The sequence below is a fragment of the Pundamilia nyererei genome, unplaced genomic scaffold, assembly GCF_000239375.1.
Source record: "Pundamilia nyererei isolate P.nyererei 1_Seehausen unplaced genomic scaffold, PunNye1.0 scaffold00065, whole genome shotgun sequence".
Lineage (NCBI taxonomy): Eukaryota > Metazoa > Chordata > Actinopteri > Cichliformes > Cichlidae > Pundamilia > Pundamilia nyererei.
In genome coordinates this window covers 594,061-612,361 of record NW_005187466.1, presented here as the reverse complement: position 1 = coordinate 612,361, position 18,301 = coordinate 594,061, and the positions used below count along the sequence as shown (strand labels likewise).

The 18,301-nt window shown below is 40.0% G+C and overlaps 4 protein-coding genes across 4 annotated transcripts in view; 2 read left to right on the top strand and 2 right to left on the bottom strand.

The window, feature by feature from the left end:
• gnav1 (guanine nucleotide binding protein (G protein) alpha v1) overlaps positions 1 to 3,825 on the top strand; it is a 35,666-nt gene extending 31,841 nt beyond the window's left edge. Inside the window, exon 9 of the mRNA XM_005735706.2 lies at positions 2,668 to 3,825. Coding sequence (XP_005735763.1) covers positions 2,668 to 2,858 — 191 coding nt within the window. The 3' untranslated portion in view covers positions 2,859 to 3,825. The remainder of the gene's footprint in view (positions 1 to 2,667) is intronic.
• A 248-nt stretch (positions 3,826 to 4,073) lies between these two features.
• npb (neuropeptide B) lies at positions 4,074 to 5,433 on the bottom strand. The gene is made up of 2 exons (XM_005735705.1): positions 5,123 to 5,433; positions 4,074 to 4,627 (listed from the first exon to the last, which is right to left on the bottom strand). The coding sequence occupies exons 1-2, from the start codon at positions 5,384 to 5,386 to the stop codon at positions 4,499 to 4,501; spliced, it is 393 nt and encodes a 130-aa protein (XP_005735762.1). The 5' UTR covers positions 5,387 to 5,433; the 3' UTR covers positions 4,074 to 4,498.
• A 1,384-nt stretch (positions 5,434 to 6,817) lies between these two features.
• Positions 6,818 to 14,935, bottom strand: sgsh (N-sulfoglucosamine sulfohydrolase (sulfamidase)). Its single transcript, XM_005735703.1, has 9 exons — positions 14,712 to 14,935; positions 13,116 to 13,276; positions 12,932 to 13,037; positions 12,465 to 12,841; positions 10,622 to 10,703; positions 10,342 to 10,545; positions 9,595 to 9,761; positions 8,874 to 9,091; positions 6,818 to 7,112 (listed from the first exon to the last, which is right to left on the bottom strand). The coding sequence occupies exons 1-9, from the start codon at positions 14,794 to 14,796 to the stop codon at positions 6,929 to 6,931; spliced, it is 1,584 nt and encodes a 527-aa protein (XP_005735760.1). The 5' UTR covers positions 14,797 to 14,935; the 3' UTR covers positions 6,818 to 6,928.
• A 78-nt stretch (positions 14,936 to 15,013) lies between these two features.
• Positions 15,014 to 18,301, top strand: part of slc26a11 (solute carrier family 26 member 11) — an 8,826-nt gene continuing 5,538 nt past the window's right edge. Inside the window, exons 1-5 of the mRNA XM_005735702.1 lie at positions 15,014 to 15,129; positions 15,673 to 15,795; positions 15,926 to 16,178; positions 16,322 to 16,514; positions 17,303 to 17,388. Of these exons, the coding sequence (XP_005735759.1) occupies positions 15,975 to 16,178; positions 16,322 to 16,514; positions 17,303 to 17,388 (483 nt within the window). The 5' untranslated portion in view covers positions 15,014 to 15,129; positions 15,673 to 15,795; positions 15,926 to 15,974. The remainder of the gene's footprint in view (positions 15,130 to 15,672; positions 15,796 to 15,925; positions 16,179 to 16,321; positions 16,515 to 17,302; positions 17,389 to 18,301) is intronic.

Sequence of the window (18,301 nt, the reverse complement as noted above, 5' to 3'; positions counted from 1 at the left end):
TAATCGTGACTAGTCGACTAATCGTGGCAGCCCTAGTTTATAATAAAAAATTAATGTTGGTATTTATCTGTTTGGCCAACACTGAGCTGCCAGGTTTTAGTGTTTAAAAATCATCAATACTATGTCAAAACTTTTTAAACTATCAAGAGTTAAATGAAGCTCACACGTTTTACAAATATAGATATTTGCTGTCATAAAAGCATAAATTTAGTCCAGCGTCACCTAGGGGATTTAAATGCGTACATTGAATGATGAGCTCTTAGCCTGCTGCAAACTGTGATATTTTGGGGGGATTTCTGCATCTGCTCAACATTTCACTTCTCGTGTCTCAGTGGGCTCAACAGGGGCCGTGTCCCCTCTGCTCGCATGCAAATGTCAATAAAAATGCTAAAACACTTGGGATTGGGGTCAGCCTGCAGAGCAAGAGTCTATTTCACACTGACCTCAGATGTGATGATGAGTAATACAGCAGCTCCCGGCATTTTTATGTGTGTAGGCTGTGTTTTTGTTTGCTTGGAGCTGACAGAAGTTGGATGGCTGGACTGTTGATTCATTATTTTCTAGTTTAGCTTCTCTGCTTGGTTAGTATCAGTCGTGGAAATGGACTAAGTGCATTTATTCAAGTGCTGTTATTAAGTCCAATTTTGAAGCAAGCTGCAGTGCACAGACACACAAATCTGCTAATTAGTGCTTAGTAACAGACTAATGAAACACTAGAATTTCACTTATTAAAACTGAAGCACAAACTTCAAGCTGTTATTTGTCAGATAATGCCATTTATTGCTTGAAAAAGTACCAACAGCACAAACACAGATGAGAGGTCCAGTTAGGTTAGTCAGATATGGTTGGGAGGAGGCTTGGTGGACAGCTGTTTGCTCCAGCTGCCCTGTGTGGGTACACCTGTCAATCAATGTGGCCACAACTTTAATTTAAAGCCTGTGACCACGTAGTTTTCTCTTGAATTAAGAAAATATCCAAACGGTACAGTTATTAAAAAAGATCTTTCTACTTCATCCCAGTATTTATTCTTATCTAGTATAAAATGTTACTACAACTTGCTTTTTATTCCTTTCCTCTCTCATAAATCATCTCACGACTTCTTTTATTTTTAGACCCTACTACAGAAGATTCACAGTTCAAAATAATCATTATTTATCATAAACGGCACCTTGGTTTGACCTCTGAATTCGTCCTCTGGCTGAAATAAACTCCTCTGTTTAACTCCTCTCCCTTTAAACCGCTTTTCCTCAGAAGTGCTGCACCTCGCAAACAAAAGGTTTGAACATCAAGCAGGTGGAGCTGCTCGGATATCCGCTCTGTCACATCACAGAGAACAAAAGAACTGAAAAGCAAACCGTTTAAAACTGAGTGTTCAAAGCAGTCTGAACATTCTGCCTCACAGGGATTACTCATGTATGCCTAAATTTAATGATTTAAAAATGCTGGTCGTGATTAAAATGAGATTAAAATAAACATTCACCATTTCAAATCATGACCACTGGCATTACAGTGGAACAGTAATGACAGAAAATAAGGAAAAGTATAATATAACATCTTGTGCAAATTTATAATTTGGCTAAAAAATGGAGATAAACCTAAAAAAAACTTTGGGATTCACCAAATCTACAACCTGATCATTTTTAATAGGAATGAATGCACCGGGCAGCTCAGCAACACCAAAAACATTTGAAAGATAGTAAAGTGCACGATGACAGGATTATTTCCATGGTTAAGAAAATTAACTTTCACACATCTGACCAAGTCATTTACTAATCAGGTTGGTGGTTCGATCCAGTTAACCTTCAGTCACTCGCTGCTCCAACCTGGATGGCAAAATATGTTCACTGGAATGTAAATGCTAGATAGAAAACACTGATATGAACGGGTGAATAACACGTTTTATAAAACTCAAGTAGAGTAAAAAAAAGTGCTATATAAGAACCTGTCCATCTATTTAAGAAAGCCTCACAAAAGAAACTGAAGGTGGCTGCATCAAAGGCCTAACGGAGCATCTCAAGGTAGGAAATGCAGCATCTGGTGATGTCCATGGGTCGTGACCTCGTTCAGACATTTATTTTTTTGTCTTAAAATGGAAAAACTAGTCCTTATATTTCAAATCGTGTTAGTTTGTCCAATTAATTATGAACCTCTGACTGTGAGGGACTGAGTATAAACATGGTTGTAACAAAACTAAAGCTGAAAGTTTGCACTTTATTATTTGATTTAAAATTCACTGTGGAGATGGAGGTGCAAAACTACAAATACGATGTCTTTTGTCCAACAAATTTATGGACCAAACTGTAAATAACCCACAAGCAGCTAAGGCAGTAAAATGATGCTTACACACCGCATCAGTTTTAATTCAAATCAAGTGGCAGAAAATGTGCTTAAATATCTGCTCCTCAAACTTTTTTGCCTTTTATTACATAATTTGCAATTGTTTTGTCTTATGTCCACTTTCTTGTCAGTGAAAACTTGAATAGTAAAGCTGTTTTTGTAATAGAAAAGTAGAAACTTCCACTGCCTCAGTGGGCCGGTTGCCACTGGTGTCACATCTCCTCCTAAATGCAAATACATAATTCAGAATTTCATTCTTTTCAACATTAACTAAGCAACTCTGGGAGTTTTTGCAAACACATCTGATCTCTCCCCCTTCATCTTCGTCAGGTGCAGACTGTGACGTGGATTCGGCCGCCCGCTTCATCGCCGTCACCTTCATCTCACTAAACAAAACGCCCAGCAAACTCATCTACCACCACTTCACTACGGCCACCGACACCTCCAACATCCAGATTGTCTTCCAGGTGGTTATGGAGACCATAATCAAAGAGAACCTGGAGGCCGTGTCGCTCCTGTGACTGCGTGAGGACTTTGTCACATTTTAAATACTGAAATATGGAGATCATGTCACGCAAACGTGATTCCTGATCTCCCTAATGTGAGGAGAACCCCAGGAGCTCTGCTGCTCCTCTTCGATTTCATGATCACATGTGGCTTCTAAAAACTGTTTCAAAGCAGATTGAAGTGGAGGACCACTCGGTTCATGCTTTGCTCGTGTTGGTCCCCGAAATGTTGACTTTTGAAACCTTTAATTGAAAGTAAAAGGCATTAATGTTTTATACTGTAGATTTATATGAAGTCAAACTATGAAAAGTGACGCTGATTTTTATGTTTGAAGACTGGATATAGATACATGTGGCATTTATTTGTGTCCTCTGTGAACGTGGGGCCAGCATGGAGCGTGGGTGAGGGTTTGTTCAGTAACTTTGGTGGCGCAGTATTCCATCATGTGTTTCCCGCTCATCCATCACTTTGTCTCTGCTGTGCGTCATGCCTGTTTTTTTGTTTTTTGTTTTTTGTTTTTTAAATGAGGTCTTAATCACTTTAAAAACACACCAGAGTGTGTTGACTTGACATCCTGAGCTAAAAACACCCACATCCGTGCACAGCCTCTCTGTCTTCTGATTCCTACCAGTCACACTGATATGGGGAAACTTATTAGAATTTAAAAAGTGAAACGTCTGACTTGTTAATTTCCTTCCCATCACCAATGACAATTATTGTTCCAGTATTACACACAAACCCTGTTTTTGTGTTTTTCAGCCAGGATGAAACCACCTATATGTGATTTGTTTGCAATTAGCTGAGCTGGAGTTTGTTTCCAGGGCTCCCCTGTGCTACTGACTCCAGTAATAAACAAGATATGGTAATGACTGATGCAGTGTGGTATGGATACTAAAAAAGAAAAACAGTGAGAAAAACACCCCCAAGTGCCTGATGAAGTTGTTTTACTGTGCTGTAATATAAATGCTTCATACGCATGTATGAAATGTGTTTTTCATTCTTTGTTTCTTCTTTCTGAATTATTTTTTTTATGTTTACAGTTCATTAAGTGTTACGTCCTGAGACTTACTTTATGGGTTGTACTGAAATTGGAGTACAGAATAAATGTTATGCTGCAAACTCAACGGAACTCATGCAAATGGATAAGATTCAAATAATCCCGTGCTGGACCACTTATGTGTCCCCTGTGCAGCTGAAGATTTAAAGACACAGTTAGACCACACAGCAGGTTACCAGTGTTTGTTCATTTTAATAGATAAAATAAATAAAAGTACTTTACAGTAAATCTGCTCTGCAGTCGACTTCTAGTATATTTAATACAGTTTGGCAACACAGGTAAATGTCAGGGTTCAAACACTAAAGATGAGAAATAATTTGGGAAGAAAACGGCTTGAGCGAACATCCCTCACACCGATGTTTTTCTTGTTTTTTCTTTTACACTCATGTCTACGCAACAAAAGCAAAACTGAACAATGTTGAGGGGTTTAAATAAGAGAACATTCAGAGTCTGCAGCGGTCCGTCTTTGACAATTTGTGGGTCTTTCCCGGGAGTCGCCACCTAGCCCTCACACTCATGCATCCTCGTTACTTTTCTTCTTTCCGGTTTCCACAGCAGTGCTCCCGGGATTCTGCGGAGGACGAGTCCAGTCGGGACTCACGCGGACAGGCAGTCCAGGGAGTCCAGAGTGAGGAAGACGTCCGCCTTGCACTGGAAGGTGCCCGTCCCGTCCCGCATCAGCTCGCAGCTCTTCAGGTTTGGGGAGATGTCCTTCACGCAGATGGCCTGAATGAGGCGAAAATGACAGATGAGAGAATTTAAAGGCAAAAGACGAGTCCTGTTTAACCAGCCTGAAAACCTACATTTCACTGATTTACACCGATTACATAAAATCATGCAGACTAAAAATAAATTAATCCTGGAGTTAGGGATGTAATCAGTTTAGATTTAGTTAAATATGCGATAGCAGTTTTATTAAAGCTGACCTTCAGCGCCCAATCATTTGATTTTTTTCTGTTTTGTTTGTTTTTGTCTTTATGATATTTAAAAAAAAACACAAATAAATCAGGAGTATTAATTCAATCTCATCCTGATTTTTTTTTTAACATTTATTTTATTTTTAAGATTTCAAACCTTCAGCACTAATTAATCGCCAGTGTGCGAGCTGAATGGAAAGCAAACTTTACGCGCATACCTTCTTCGTTTTACTCTGAATGGTCATGTTTTAAAGCGCTTCCTAACAAGAATGGCGTTTGTAGTATGTTCTTTTTTGGCACTCACCATGCTTTTGAGGATGGAGATCTGCCTGGAACTCTCCGGGATTACGTTGTTACCGACTGTCTCTCCGCTCTCCATCAGCGTCTCCTCGGAGTCGGATCTCCGGACGTACGGTGACCTTCTGATACCGGACAGCAAACCTGAGGCGCGACCAACCGAGTAGTAACTGGGACCGGTGGTCTGCTTGTACCAGGCTTCAACTGAATAGCAGGAGATGAGCAGAGACACTCCAACGCACACCACAGCGAACCTGGCTGATTTCTCCATGTCTGGAACCGTCTTGGCACGTTTTACGCAGAACTTTTCTCGTCAGCGGTGCGTTTGTTTTGCTTGGTGTTCAGGAAACTTTCTGCTGCTTATATAGGCTGACTGGGCGACGTTATCGTGACCCAGGTCGTTCGTCAAATCAGAGCCATGAGGTGGGCGGATGATGATCCATCTTCAAAAGGAGAAAAAAACATCCGAATTGATCCGCTCTTGATGGTTTAATGGCGCCACTGGAATGTGTTTGTGTGTGTATGTGGTATAGTTAGAGGGTCATAGGACGTCAGCAAATCTGACCCTTGAAGAGGTCAGAGAGAAATTGATTAACATCAGTCGACCGTGACAGACACTGAAGTCAAAACACAATAGACACCGGATACCGACAAATTAAAGGAAGACACCTTGTATTTCACCAATTCATTCCTAAAAGAACTCTAGTTGAGCGACAGGTGGTTTTCTTTTTTCCCCTTTCCAAAAGATATTTCCGGATTTGTCGTTTTGTTGATGGTTGTTGAGATGCTGCTTAAGAAGTTGGTTGAAAATCCCTCAAATGTTCAGTTAGAATCAAAATTGGTAAGTGTGAAGGTCTCAGCATATGATTCACATCATTCTCGTGAAACTATTAAGTGAGTCAGTGCCCCCTTTGGATGAGGAGCTTTGTCATCTTGGAAGAAGCAGTCATCTAAGGGAATAAGTGGAGTGAAACCATGCCAGCAAAATGCCACCCACAGCATAACAGAATTACTGAATAACTTCACTTGAGGGGTAAAGGGTTCCAATTTTTCCTTTAATAAATCACCCAGTAATAGCTTATGAGACCGTGTGTGTGTCCTAACTGCACGTATTTATTAAATCTCAATGTAAAATAATCAGACTGACCAATTTTCAGAATTTCTTGGTTGAGTTTTCACATCAGTGAAAAGTTACGATTCATTACTTCATTCACAGAAATCAGCTCGATCAAGCAAAATCAGAGCAAAGGGCTTCAAAATCTTGAATTGAAGTAAAGGCAGATGGATCAGGAATGACAAGATGAGCCGATCGATGTAGGAAGCTGTTAAAACTCGTTCACCCAAGGATTTAACGAACCAGTCTGACTTCAAAGTGGAGCTCAGAGGAAAAACTGTCCTATTTCAACAGAACCCATTTCGAGATTGATCCGCTGACATCACCAGTCATGCGTCATGAACTCCACCACGTCTTCAGTTACCAGATCAATCTATCAACAATAACAAAAACAGTGAAATGGTGTCTAAATATGTTGCCTTTCTATAACTCCGGGTTATGGTGAGAGTCTGGATGAAAATGGTGAAAATGAACCTTAAATGTACAGAGACGGAGAAAAACGATGAGCGATTAAATTATGCAGTAAAATAAAGCGGACGGTACAAATTAAAGCAACTAAAATTGTTTATTTTAAGCATTAAAAGCATCACTCACATACAAAATTAGAAATAAAAATAAACATATTGTATTTTACAAAGTAAATGTCCTCATCCATAGACCTTTATCAGTCAAGATGACTGAAGGTACCATTAGGGTCCCTCATAGTCCATTGTAAAGTGGTCTGCAGTGCGGCTCCAGTTTGTCCTCCAGGACATAGTCTGGTCCACAGACCCAGGGGTCGCCAGTCTTCCACTGCCACTTCTGCAGATCCTGCTTCAGGCTCTCCAGCACGCCGCTGTAGGACGGGTCTGACACCAGGTTCTTCGTTTCCAGTGGGTCTGTCCTGCGTTAGCGATGCAATTATTAATATTTAAACATTTTAGAAAGACTGAGCTCATAAGCCACAATTACTCACTGCAAATCCCTCCATCTAATGCAAAAATAATGAGTTATATTTACTAAAATGACTATAGACTATAGCTACTATAGCTTCTGTTAGTTTTATTAAAATTAGTCATTTCTTCAGGGAAATATGTTTGCGTTAAACTGTTGAACCGTTCAGGGTTTAACATGAATCTCACCCCATGACACATGTGATAGGCTACAGCTTCTCCACAACCCTAAACCCAGTAAGAGAATGGTTGCTTTGCCTCCATTTCTAGTGAAAATAATAAGCATTTTATTGGCTAACATAATATCTGACTAGTGTTTTTTTCCCCACATAACCTACTAAACATAGCCTATGAATGAAACCAACTTTTACCTCTTAAAAGCTTAATATTACCATCAAATACTTTTTTAAAGTGCACTACATACCTATGTTTAAATAAGGCGTTTGTTGGTATATTATTAATTAATTAAAACCTTCAGGTCAACAGTCATTAGCACAGCAGGAAAGAGGAGTAAGAAATGAATGGTGAAATAAATTATGACAAGTAATAATCCGTTAAAATGTTCTTATACAAGTGTATGCCTTCATTATAGTGTGTTATAAGTCATTCATTAAGTGTTTTTATACTGTGCATTCAATCAGGTTGTTGAAAATCAGTTTTAAATTAAGCTAAACATGGTTTTCAACGCCAATCTGTGGTGTAGTTTTAGTTTTAGACTATCAATAGTGTTCATTATTGGAGAAAAAAGAAACTTGATTACGTTCGTGCTCGTTCACTCTTCAGCTAACAGTCACCTTCATCCGTTGTTATGAATGTCATCTTTAAAAAAGCTTTACACTCTAAGAAACTGAGGGAACAGTCTGTTAACGGTCTGATATAAGATGTGAACGATGTGTGTGCAGATGTGGTGGACTCAACTAGTGAACCATCTACGTTTTTTACTCACAACTGATTAACCTCAGTGTAAAAGTCACAGCAAAGACGGTGCTGCTGATTTTTAGTGTGAAAGACGGCACAGCTCGTTATCAACATCCTCCTCAGTTTTTCACTTGTTACTGCTGCAGTGAAAAATTACGGACACACAAACCGTGAAATAAAAAGCTTTAAATGGAAACAGCCTGCTATTTATGTGTCGCATTTTTTTTTTAGTGACCGATCAAAGTGCTTCGAAAGACAAGTTGCATTTGACCAGTACATGTTTCTTCTGTACTCTAAGCACTTTATCCTTCTCACATCCACAGCAGATTGAGAATCACCAATTAACCTAACATGCATGTTTCTTTCTGTGTTGTTGAATATGTGGGTGGGGGGCAGGAGATTCATGCCAGGAATCTTTACCATCAAATGCAACAGTGTTTGAAAAAAAAGAAAAAGAAAAAAGTTTTAAATACTGATAGATCACCAAAGAAAAATCTGAACAATCATGGCAAATAAAATTTGCTCAACATGTGATTCTTGTTCTGTTTTTGACCTCTGCTCTTTGTTTGCTGAGACAGAGTTGTTATCGCTAAATCAGCTGTTTTAGGTTTATCTCACTGGAATCGGTGGATGCCCCTGTCATCCACTGATCAAGGTCAAGTATTGTGATCCACTTTTCCATGAGGACCTTTTAACTCCCGTCCTTTGCAGGGACTGATACTTATCAGGAATAAGGTTGTGTTTGCTTCTCTGGATCAGCTCTAACAAAGCGAGCGACAGCAGCTGTTACAGACCTGGTGTCGTACAGCTCCCAGCGAGCTCTGTAGTAGTACTGCTCCAGGCTTTTAAACCAGTGTGTCGGCTGACTCAGCGTGGTGCGGTTCAGCAGGTCCTGAAAGGTGGGCGACACGTACAGATCTTGATCGATAGGGAAGGGCATACGGTAGTGCAGGTTGTGCAGAAGGTGGTACGGCCCCTGGTGAATAGAGCGAATCGGGTAGTACATGGTGACCTGAAATCACAGCAAAAGTTTTAGTTAAAGACATTTTATTCTCTCATTAAAGTGTTGCTGTCATGTTTTTCTTGATTTTCTGTCTTATTAATACTTTTGCAACAGCGAATTTAAAATAAAGATGTCAGTGTACGTGCAATTAATCCTTCTGAGCCAAAAGCTCCACACTGCTCTAAGCACTTGGTTTTAGACTTTTGTTCCCTACTCTTGGCTCAGTGTGAGTCCAGTCAAAGCAGATATTCTTATATGGTTGTGTCAGGCTTACAACTCTAGCTGTAAGCACAGCAGCCCACTGCTGTTCAAACTTTTAGCTTGTAAGGGGCAGCCAATCAGAAAAAGGTTGGCTTCAAGTAAGATGAGCGAAAATAGCTCATCATTAGTTTAGATAAGGGAATATTTTAAACTGAGACTCAAGCAAGGCTACCACAGTAGAGTCCAAAATAAAAATTTAGAGTTAGAAATAAAAATGATTCATCAAGCTAAAGTGGTGGTGATGTCCTGACCTCATGCAGGGACTGGCTGGAGTAGACAGTGTGCCAGCTGGTGGGCTCAGTTACCAAAGCAGGGAGTAACGAGCGGCCAGTGAGGTGGACCTGGGAGGCAGGGGTGCCAGGTAGGCTGTAGGATGGGTAAGGAACAGAGAACCAGTCGAGGATGGTGGGAGTGATGTCTGTAAAAATAAAAAGGAAAAGAAAAGAAAAGATAGTAAAAACAAACAAAACTGACAAATGTTCAACTTAAGTTACTAATAATTAAAGGAATTCTTAAAAAGGCACACAGACCAAAATATAAGACCCCTTAGCTTTAAATAGTACATTTTAAACTAAGGGATACCCTCATATTTATACAACACCGTCAAAAGAAAGAAAAAGAAAGCCACATATCTCTGTATTTTTGTTAGTATTTGTTGATAGGTTGAGAAAATATTTCTACCCCTACTTGTACAGTCTATTACTCTATTATTTTTCCTTCTATCAATATTTCATGCTCTGTTGTTAAGTCTCCATCTAGTGTCTGCTTCAGATCAACACACCGACTCTTCTGCTCTGTCTTTACTGAATCGTAATTATTAGAACTTTTTTATTGTTTGTTATTCACAATCCAGAAAGGTTTAGGAATGAGTGGCATCAGTATTTAACTTTAACCTGCAGCTCACTCTGTGCTCATAATGGATAGCTGCTTAATTTTAAGGCCTAAAATACTGAGAAAAGGTCCATTTGCATCGTTCCTTGTATCTTCAATTTTCTTACCCAGCAGGCTGACGTAGGCCTCGCTGGTGTCTCCCCATCGCTCCTTGTGCTCCGGAGAGGACACCAGCATCGGCTCTGCCGTTCCAGAGTGATACAGGTTGGTTCTGCCATTCGGGAAGGGGATCCCGTTGTCTGAGCTGTAGATTATCAGAGTGTCGTTCTCATAACCAGCTTCTCTGAGCTCCTGAAGAACTAAACCGATACCTGCAGGGGATATGCGCAGCATCGTAGTTTAGTGTTTTACAACCTTCTTTTTCTATGTTATAAAACCGTTACGCACCCTGATCCAGCCGGCTCACTGTGGTGTACAGTGCAGCCAAGTCAGCTCGTGATGCAGGTGTATCCGGCACAAAAGGAGGAACCTGAAGTGCACAAGATGAGGAAATTCTGCATTATCATGTGTTAAAGTTCTGTAACTTTAATTCAACCATAATGTAATGTGAAAAGTTAAAAAAAAGAAAAAGAAAAAAAAAAAAAAAGTAAAGACTAAGACAAACTGGGAAATAAGAAAAAGCTGTGGAAAATTTGGGCATTTGAAAATTTCTGTTAATTTCAACTGCAGCCTGTGCAGGCTGTAATGCAAAGCAGCAATGAGCTCAAGACCAAATCTTAAATGCTTTATCTGGTGTTTGGTCAAATATGAAGTCCGTGATAAAACCATCATCGATGAGTACTCCGTTTAGAATTTATTGTTAGGCGAGTACGTCATGAATGAACCCACATTTATTAACATTGATGCACTCCCAAAGCACGTAACTGTAACTACAGCTAATTCTGACATTTAAACAAACTTTTGACTTAGTGTGAAAAATATGGCATCTGGCCAAAACAGTCCTAACTTTTATACAACTTAATCAGTCAGATGGTTTAAACCAACGGTCTCCAACCTTTTTTGCACCACGGACCGGTTTATGCCCGACAATATTTTCACGGAACGGCCTTTAAGGTGTCATGGATAAATACAACAAAATAAAACTAGTACTGGTACCGAAAAAAAGAAAATTTATTCACAACACACGTGAAAAGACCCAGGAAAACAGTAAACGATAAAAACGATAACAAAATAACGCTGAAAACCGATAAAAACCCTGAAAACTATACATTTCACACCTGAGCCTCAACTCTGGGGACCGCTGGTTTAAACAGTTCTCAGAAAAACCTGAGTATATGTTTTGTTTAATTTCATTTATTTATTTATTGTCTTTAGTTTCCTGTAACAAATGACTTGACTCACTCATTTCGTTTGAATGAGCAGTTTTGCATAAATCTGCACAGCCACATTTTAGGCACAATCCAAAAACAAAAACACACTACTACAGTAAACAGTTTTGTAATAATTAAAGAAACACTTTAACCAGAGTATAGCATCAAGCCAACCTCTGGGATATTGATCTGGAGCCCTACAGCAGGCTCATGACGGTGCACTGAGGGCTTAGTGTACTCTAGTTGGTCCTGTGCTCACTGCCCGGCACCATAGAGCCTGACTGTCATTTACTATAAAATGCCAAAATTTAAGTCCACCACTGTCACCCTGTACTTTTCATTAATGAGAGCAGGCTCATGCTGAGCACATGTGACAGACAGGAATGGGTTTGGACAAGTTGGAGAATAATGCTGCCTGTAATGTTGTTCAGCATGACCAGTTTGGTGATGGTTCTGTGATGGTCTGGGGAAGCATATCCATGCAGGCTAGGCAACGGCACACACAGTACAATGGCACAGTGGTTCCTGGGTTCCTCCAGTTGCACGACAAAGCCTGGCTTCATGTGGCGAGAGTATGCATGCACTTCCTGGAGGATGAAGTAACTGATACCACCGACTGGGCCCCTAAATCCAATAGAACAACTCTGGTATGTTATGTTTCAGGCTATCTGATGCTGCCAGGTTGAACCTCAGACTACCTAGGAGCTCAGTGATGTCCGGGTCCAGATCTGGAGATCAGGAAATTCCTAATGATACCATCTACCATCTCAGTAGGAGCATGCATACAACAATGTCAGCTGCTGCAATGAAATTTCAGCAAAATGGACTAGCCTGCTTTGATTTTATAGCCTTTTTCTTTTTAAAACAGTTAAATAATGACATAAAACAGGTATTAAAGCAGAAACTGGGATTTCTCTGACCTTTACTTGGTCTGGCGTGTAATACTGTGGTGTCCAGTCAGGGATTCTACCCATCCCCTTTTCACCATTCCCAAACTTCTCACAGAAGTCTCCGTATTGGGGCTGCGAGTGTCCACATCGATGAGTATCATGGAAGGCAACATAAAGGAAAAATGGCCTGTCTTCATTCTTTATATTCTCCCGGTTACTTTTTTCTGCTTTTTTCCCGTTCTTTCGTTGAAAGGCTTCCTCTTTGTGAGTCTGGAAAAACTTGCGGACCAGGAGTTTAATGCGAGTGATGTTCCTCCCCACCTGGAGGACAGAGCTGTTTTCCTCTGTGTAGGCAAAGTCAAAGGGGTAGACAGATCCAGGGCCAACGTGCTTCTTTCCAATTATACCTGTGAAGAAAGAATCAGTGAGTTTAAAAAGTAAAAAATAAGAAAGATTTTTTAATAGACATGAGAAAAACGGGTCATTTTGTTATCTACCTGTGTGTACGTTGGTTTGTTTGAGAAGCAGCGGCAGACTTTGTACTTCATCAAAAGAATTAAAGTGATGAACTCCTTGATGAAGTCCATAAATGCCATTCTGATGCTGGAAACCACAAGAGAAACACACCTCAATAATTCACCTCGCTTTAATGAGAGGCATTTATAGGTGTGTGTGTCTCACCTGTGGCAGGCCGGTGAGGATGGCGGAGCGGCTGGGTGAGCAGCTGCTGACAGATGTGAAGGCGTTCTTGAACACCACGCTGTGCTGAGCCAGAGAGCGCAGGTGAGGCGTGTGGACCACAGAGTTGTTATAAACCTCTGTCTCGAAACCTGCATCATCAGCTGTGAGGAGAAAAAGACAGAAACTGATGCGGGGGCTCAAACAAAATGCCCATAACTCACTTTTAATAATCTCTAAAATCTTTGTCATCTACATACTGCTTTGCAAAGTCAGTAGAGTAATGAAACCTGGCTTTGAGTCACAATTCCAGTTCTTCTCAGAAGTACAGGATGGGTTTAAGGTTGGGGTTCAGTGCAGAGGATTTAAGTAGGAAAAGTGTTTCTTGGTGGATCAGGCTTCATGTAAAGAGACACTGACATTTTTCTTTTTCCCCCCCGAGTATAGTTTTCATTTTTTTTCCAATTGTTTGGCATTTTCTGACAGATCATTTTAGATTAGTTTTACTTTAAACATATTTCTTTATAGAATATTTGTACGATAATAAAATCTACTTGCATGAAGGTTAAAACGGCTCAAGATTGTAACAGAAACTGACTTCTGCCTCATATTTAGTTTGTTTGGATTTGGTCAACTTAATTATTTTATGTTATGGAGAGAGGTTCTACTAATAAACAAAATAAAAGCAACTGCCTAAAACACTTATAACCTCCATCATGCACTTTCAGTACTGTGCAAATCTCATGCCTCTACTTATTTCTATATACAGAGTTTATACAATCCAAAAAGTCAATATTTGGTATGACTATCTTATTTCTTCAACACAGCCTGAACTGTCTTGGGCAAGCTTTCTTGTAATTTTTTTTGAGCAGTCTTCAGGAATCATTCTCCAGGCTTGAAGGACATTCAAAGCTGTTCTTTTGCACTGTTCCCTTTCACTATAATGATAAAGTCTCTGGGGAGGCCGATCCATGACTGATGGTACTCCAGTATGTGTTTTTCTATCCAGGCATGCTTTCACTGCATTGTCGGTGCATTTGAGATCATTTGATCATCCTGAAAAATTAAAGCTGTTTTTAGTAAGACGCTTTCTGCATCCATCCCAGTGTCCATCAGTTTTTATGATCCCCAACTGCAGCTCCAAACCATGACAGAGCCTGCACTGTTACAGATAGCTGTAGACACTCGCTGTTGTACCTCTCTCCTGATCTTCTCTGTAAATACTAACAATGATTTGAACCAACAATCTCAAATTTGGATTTGAGACGGTTACTGCTGATTTTCAGTTTAATTCTTGTGTAATTTGGTGTACTTAAGCCTTTTCTCCAATTTGGCTTTCATTAATCATTAATGCTGTAGATATTTTTTTTAAGCCTGGCACTTTTAAGTGGATTGAAAATGAGTGAACAAGCAGTCAATGTCCAATGAAAAACTTCGGGAACTATTGAATCTCTGTTATATAACGAATTTAAGGGTGGCTCGAGATTTTTGCAGATAATTGTAATGGCAACAGGAGGGTGTATTTCAGCATTTTACATTTCCAGCCAGATAACAGAAATGATTTATAGTTTCTCCAGGAGCACAAAAACGTGAACTCACCAATTATTAGAAGCACATTTCTTGTTTTGGACTCTCCGATGCAACATGATGCTAAAAAAATAATAAAAACAACCCGAGGGAGCATGCTGGCCTCTTCCTCTATTTCTCCACAGAAAAATAAATTTAAATATGAAAACAAAACTCGCTAAAGTTAGCACTTAAAGGCATCGTTGGAACGACGTGAAATATGCTTCCTCAAACAACTCAAACCCCGCCCACTGGGAGTCACATGACACAAGTCACGTGAGGAGAAAAAAAACAGGAAACGACTTATTTATTTTTTTTATTTTTTTTAACAGGAAACGACTTATCTCGCGCCTAGTCAGCGAAATGTTTTTGGAGAAGTGGGTTTAGCAAAAGGAACAGTAGAGAAGCACGTGAAAAATCACAGCCCAGCCAAGAGAAAGCATCACGCTGTGTAAGAATTTATGTTTTATTCAACTCTATTTTATTTACTCTTTTCCACTTTATTTTGGTCTGTTCTTGTCTATTTTAGTCTATTTTGGTTCAGTTCGGTTAAACACTGCGGAGTTATTTTATATTATATTGTCAAATTTCTATTTTATTCTGTTTTGTTTCATTTCTGTAGTATACGAATTCAGTCTCTTCTGTGCATTCTTCTCTCTTGCACTCAAACACATCACTGTTTTTAGTGTATTATCATTCTTTTTTTTATAATTACAAGGTTGTTATAGTCTGGGTAACATAGACCCATAATCAGACACAGTGGGAGATAAAGTATTAGTCTGAGGTCAAGTTCACGTAAGACTGTGGACCTATCTGTTGGACTTTTCTGATGAGGGAGTTTATAGTTTGAAGGTAAAGGTGACTTCATGAAAAAAAAATGTCCTGACTGTTCAGATACCGGTATGCAAAGCACCCAGCTGTCATATGATCGCCATATAATTGTAAATGACACACAGTGAGCTTGTGAATGGTTCTTTTTTTGTGTGGCACGCAGATCACAGCATGCACCTGAAGATAAGTCCTCGGCTTGAAGAAATGCAAACAAACAGGTTGACAGCTGCTTGCATGAGCAGCATCTTTGTGGCGTTTTCCTGAATGCTGCATATCTCAGCAGGAGGTAGGAAATAAAAGGAAAAAACAGAAACTTGGGCAGCACCCAGCAAAGCTGATGATATTTAGAGCTGAGGGGAGAACTCATGCTTTGTGTGTGGCTGTTGTTTTGTTCATTTTACTTTTTTCTGCTACAGATGTCTCTTTGCTGAATTCCTCTCCCGCCGGTCTTTACCTCTAAGTGTGATGCAGCGGCGTCTGATGAGAAGACAGTCAGCCCGGTGCTGCTGTTCCTACAGCACCCTGAAGGCCTGGTTGCCCATCCTCTCATGGCTGCCAAAGTACAACCTGAAATGGCTAAAGATGGACGTCCTTGCTGGTCTCACTGTTGGATTGACGACTGTACCACAAGCGCTGGCTTATGCTGAAGTGGCCGGCCTTCCTGTGCAGGCGAGTCTTAGGCTTTCCTTTAGGGTTCACCTCCCTCTGGATAACTAATTTGGCTTTCCTCTTTTCCTGAGACATGAGCTTTAAGATGAAAAAATAATTAGCTGCATAATTAGTTCAGACTTTATTTTATTTTCTGTCCACAGTTCGGACTCTACTCGGCCTTCATGGGGGGGTTCATTTACACCTTTCTGGGAACCTCCAAGGATGTGACCCTGGGCCCCACGGCCATCATGTCCCTCTTGTGCTCCTCTGTGGTGGGAGGGCAGCCTCACCGAGCCGTGTTGCTCAGCCTCCTCTGTGGACTCATCCAAGCTGTGATGGCGTTACTGAGATTAGGTGAAATGAGTGCTCCCGAGGTCATGTGGAAAGCTTGTGATTTCAGTTTTGGGCTTTTCTTGAAAAACTTGTGAACCACTGACAGCAAAACAAAATATTTTTTCACAGTAACACACATTGTTGTGTGAGTCTGAGAGCACTGGTAGTTTATCACATCCTCCAGTATGTAAAATTTAAGGTGAAGTCCAAAAGTAAAAACAACATCACAAAAATCAAGTAACTATCATGTAGGAACTTAAATTTTAGAGGTAGACAGTCTACTATAAAATCAGTGGCTCTTAAATAGTCATCTGTTCATCCATTTTATTAGCCACATATCTAGTTCAGGGTCGTACGGAGCTGGAGCCCCCTCACTGCTTTCATATGGTGTGACGCAGGATACACCCTGGACAGGGATGGCACACAGAGATAGCCATTCATGCTCACATTAACATCTAGGTTAGAATTGCCATCACCCGACCAAGCATGTCTTTGGACTGTGGGAGGAAACTAGAGTACCTGGAACAAACTCCACAGGCACAAGGAGAACATGAAACCTTGTCTCATGTTCTCCTTGGTCAGGACCCAATCCAAACTTAATTGTGCTGCGGGTTATTTTTAAATGACTTACTAGTCTTGTGTCATTTTACGGTAAAATGTCAATGAATGGGCAGCCTACGAACATAAGCTCCTTATCAAATGAGAATTTATATTTTTTCCTTAAAGAGTTACTGTAATATTTGAAATCTGGAAGGTTTAATAATGTCTTGGTTCTGTAAATCATCCACTGCTTTGCTTCTCTTCTGCAGGTTTCCTTCTGGATTTCATCTCTTTTCCTGTAATAAAAGGCTTCACATGTGCTGCTGCAGTAACCATTGGATTTGGCCAAGTCAAAGTAAGAGTGAAAACATGCACACACAGCAAAAACTAACACACATACATAGAGTTATCTCAGCATATACAACACATCGAACTGTATGCCTCAGTAGGAAAAAAGTCTTTAAAAGAACGGAAAGATAAAAAGTGAGTTTTTATTAAAACAAAGCAGAAAGGAAAATATTATATAAATAAACAAGCCAGGATGGAAATGAGACCAGAGAAAACAGGAAGGCATAACAGATGACACAACAAAGAGCAAGGGCCAAACTGGGGGTATAACTGCACCAAGGCAGATTAGGGGAACGTGGAACAGCTGGGGCAAATAAACACAGGTGTAAATAATCGACACAATGAGGCAGGGGAGAAAGTAAGACTAAACACAATGTAAAGGAGACAAAATGGTAGCAAAATAAAACAGGAAGAGAGGCACAATAACTAAACTGCAGACAGAACTAGCCTAAATGTAGGGGAACTGGCATAGAAGGAGAAGGTAGGAAACAGTAATTTGAACTAAATGCTCAAGACTGAAACGCTAAGGGAGTACACAAAGGTGAAAGTCTAAACCAAAACCAGCAAACTAAAGATAATGAAAAATAAACAGAACTTGAAAAGACCAAAAAACACAAAACGCTGGGTAAAAGACCCAGAATCATGACAGAAGAAGTGCTGAAAAATACGCTGAGAAGCACACAGAATTAAAAAAAATAATCTCTAGAATGATCAAAACTAGCTTATTGGCATCTAAGAAAATAGAAAAGTCACCAGAAAGCACCACAATAATGATTTGAGCATTGGGTCGACCAGTGGTTAGCACTGTTGCCTTTAAGCTAAAAGGTTGTGTGTTTGAATCCACCTGCTGGGTCCTTTCTGTGTGGAGTTTGCATGTTCTCCTTCCGCCTACAAAACTCCTTATTCCTTTTTTTTTTTTT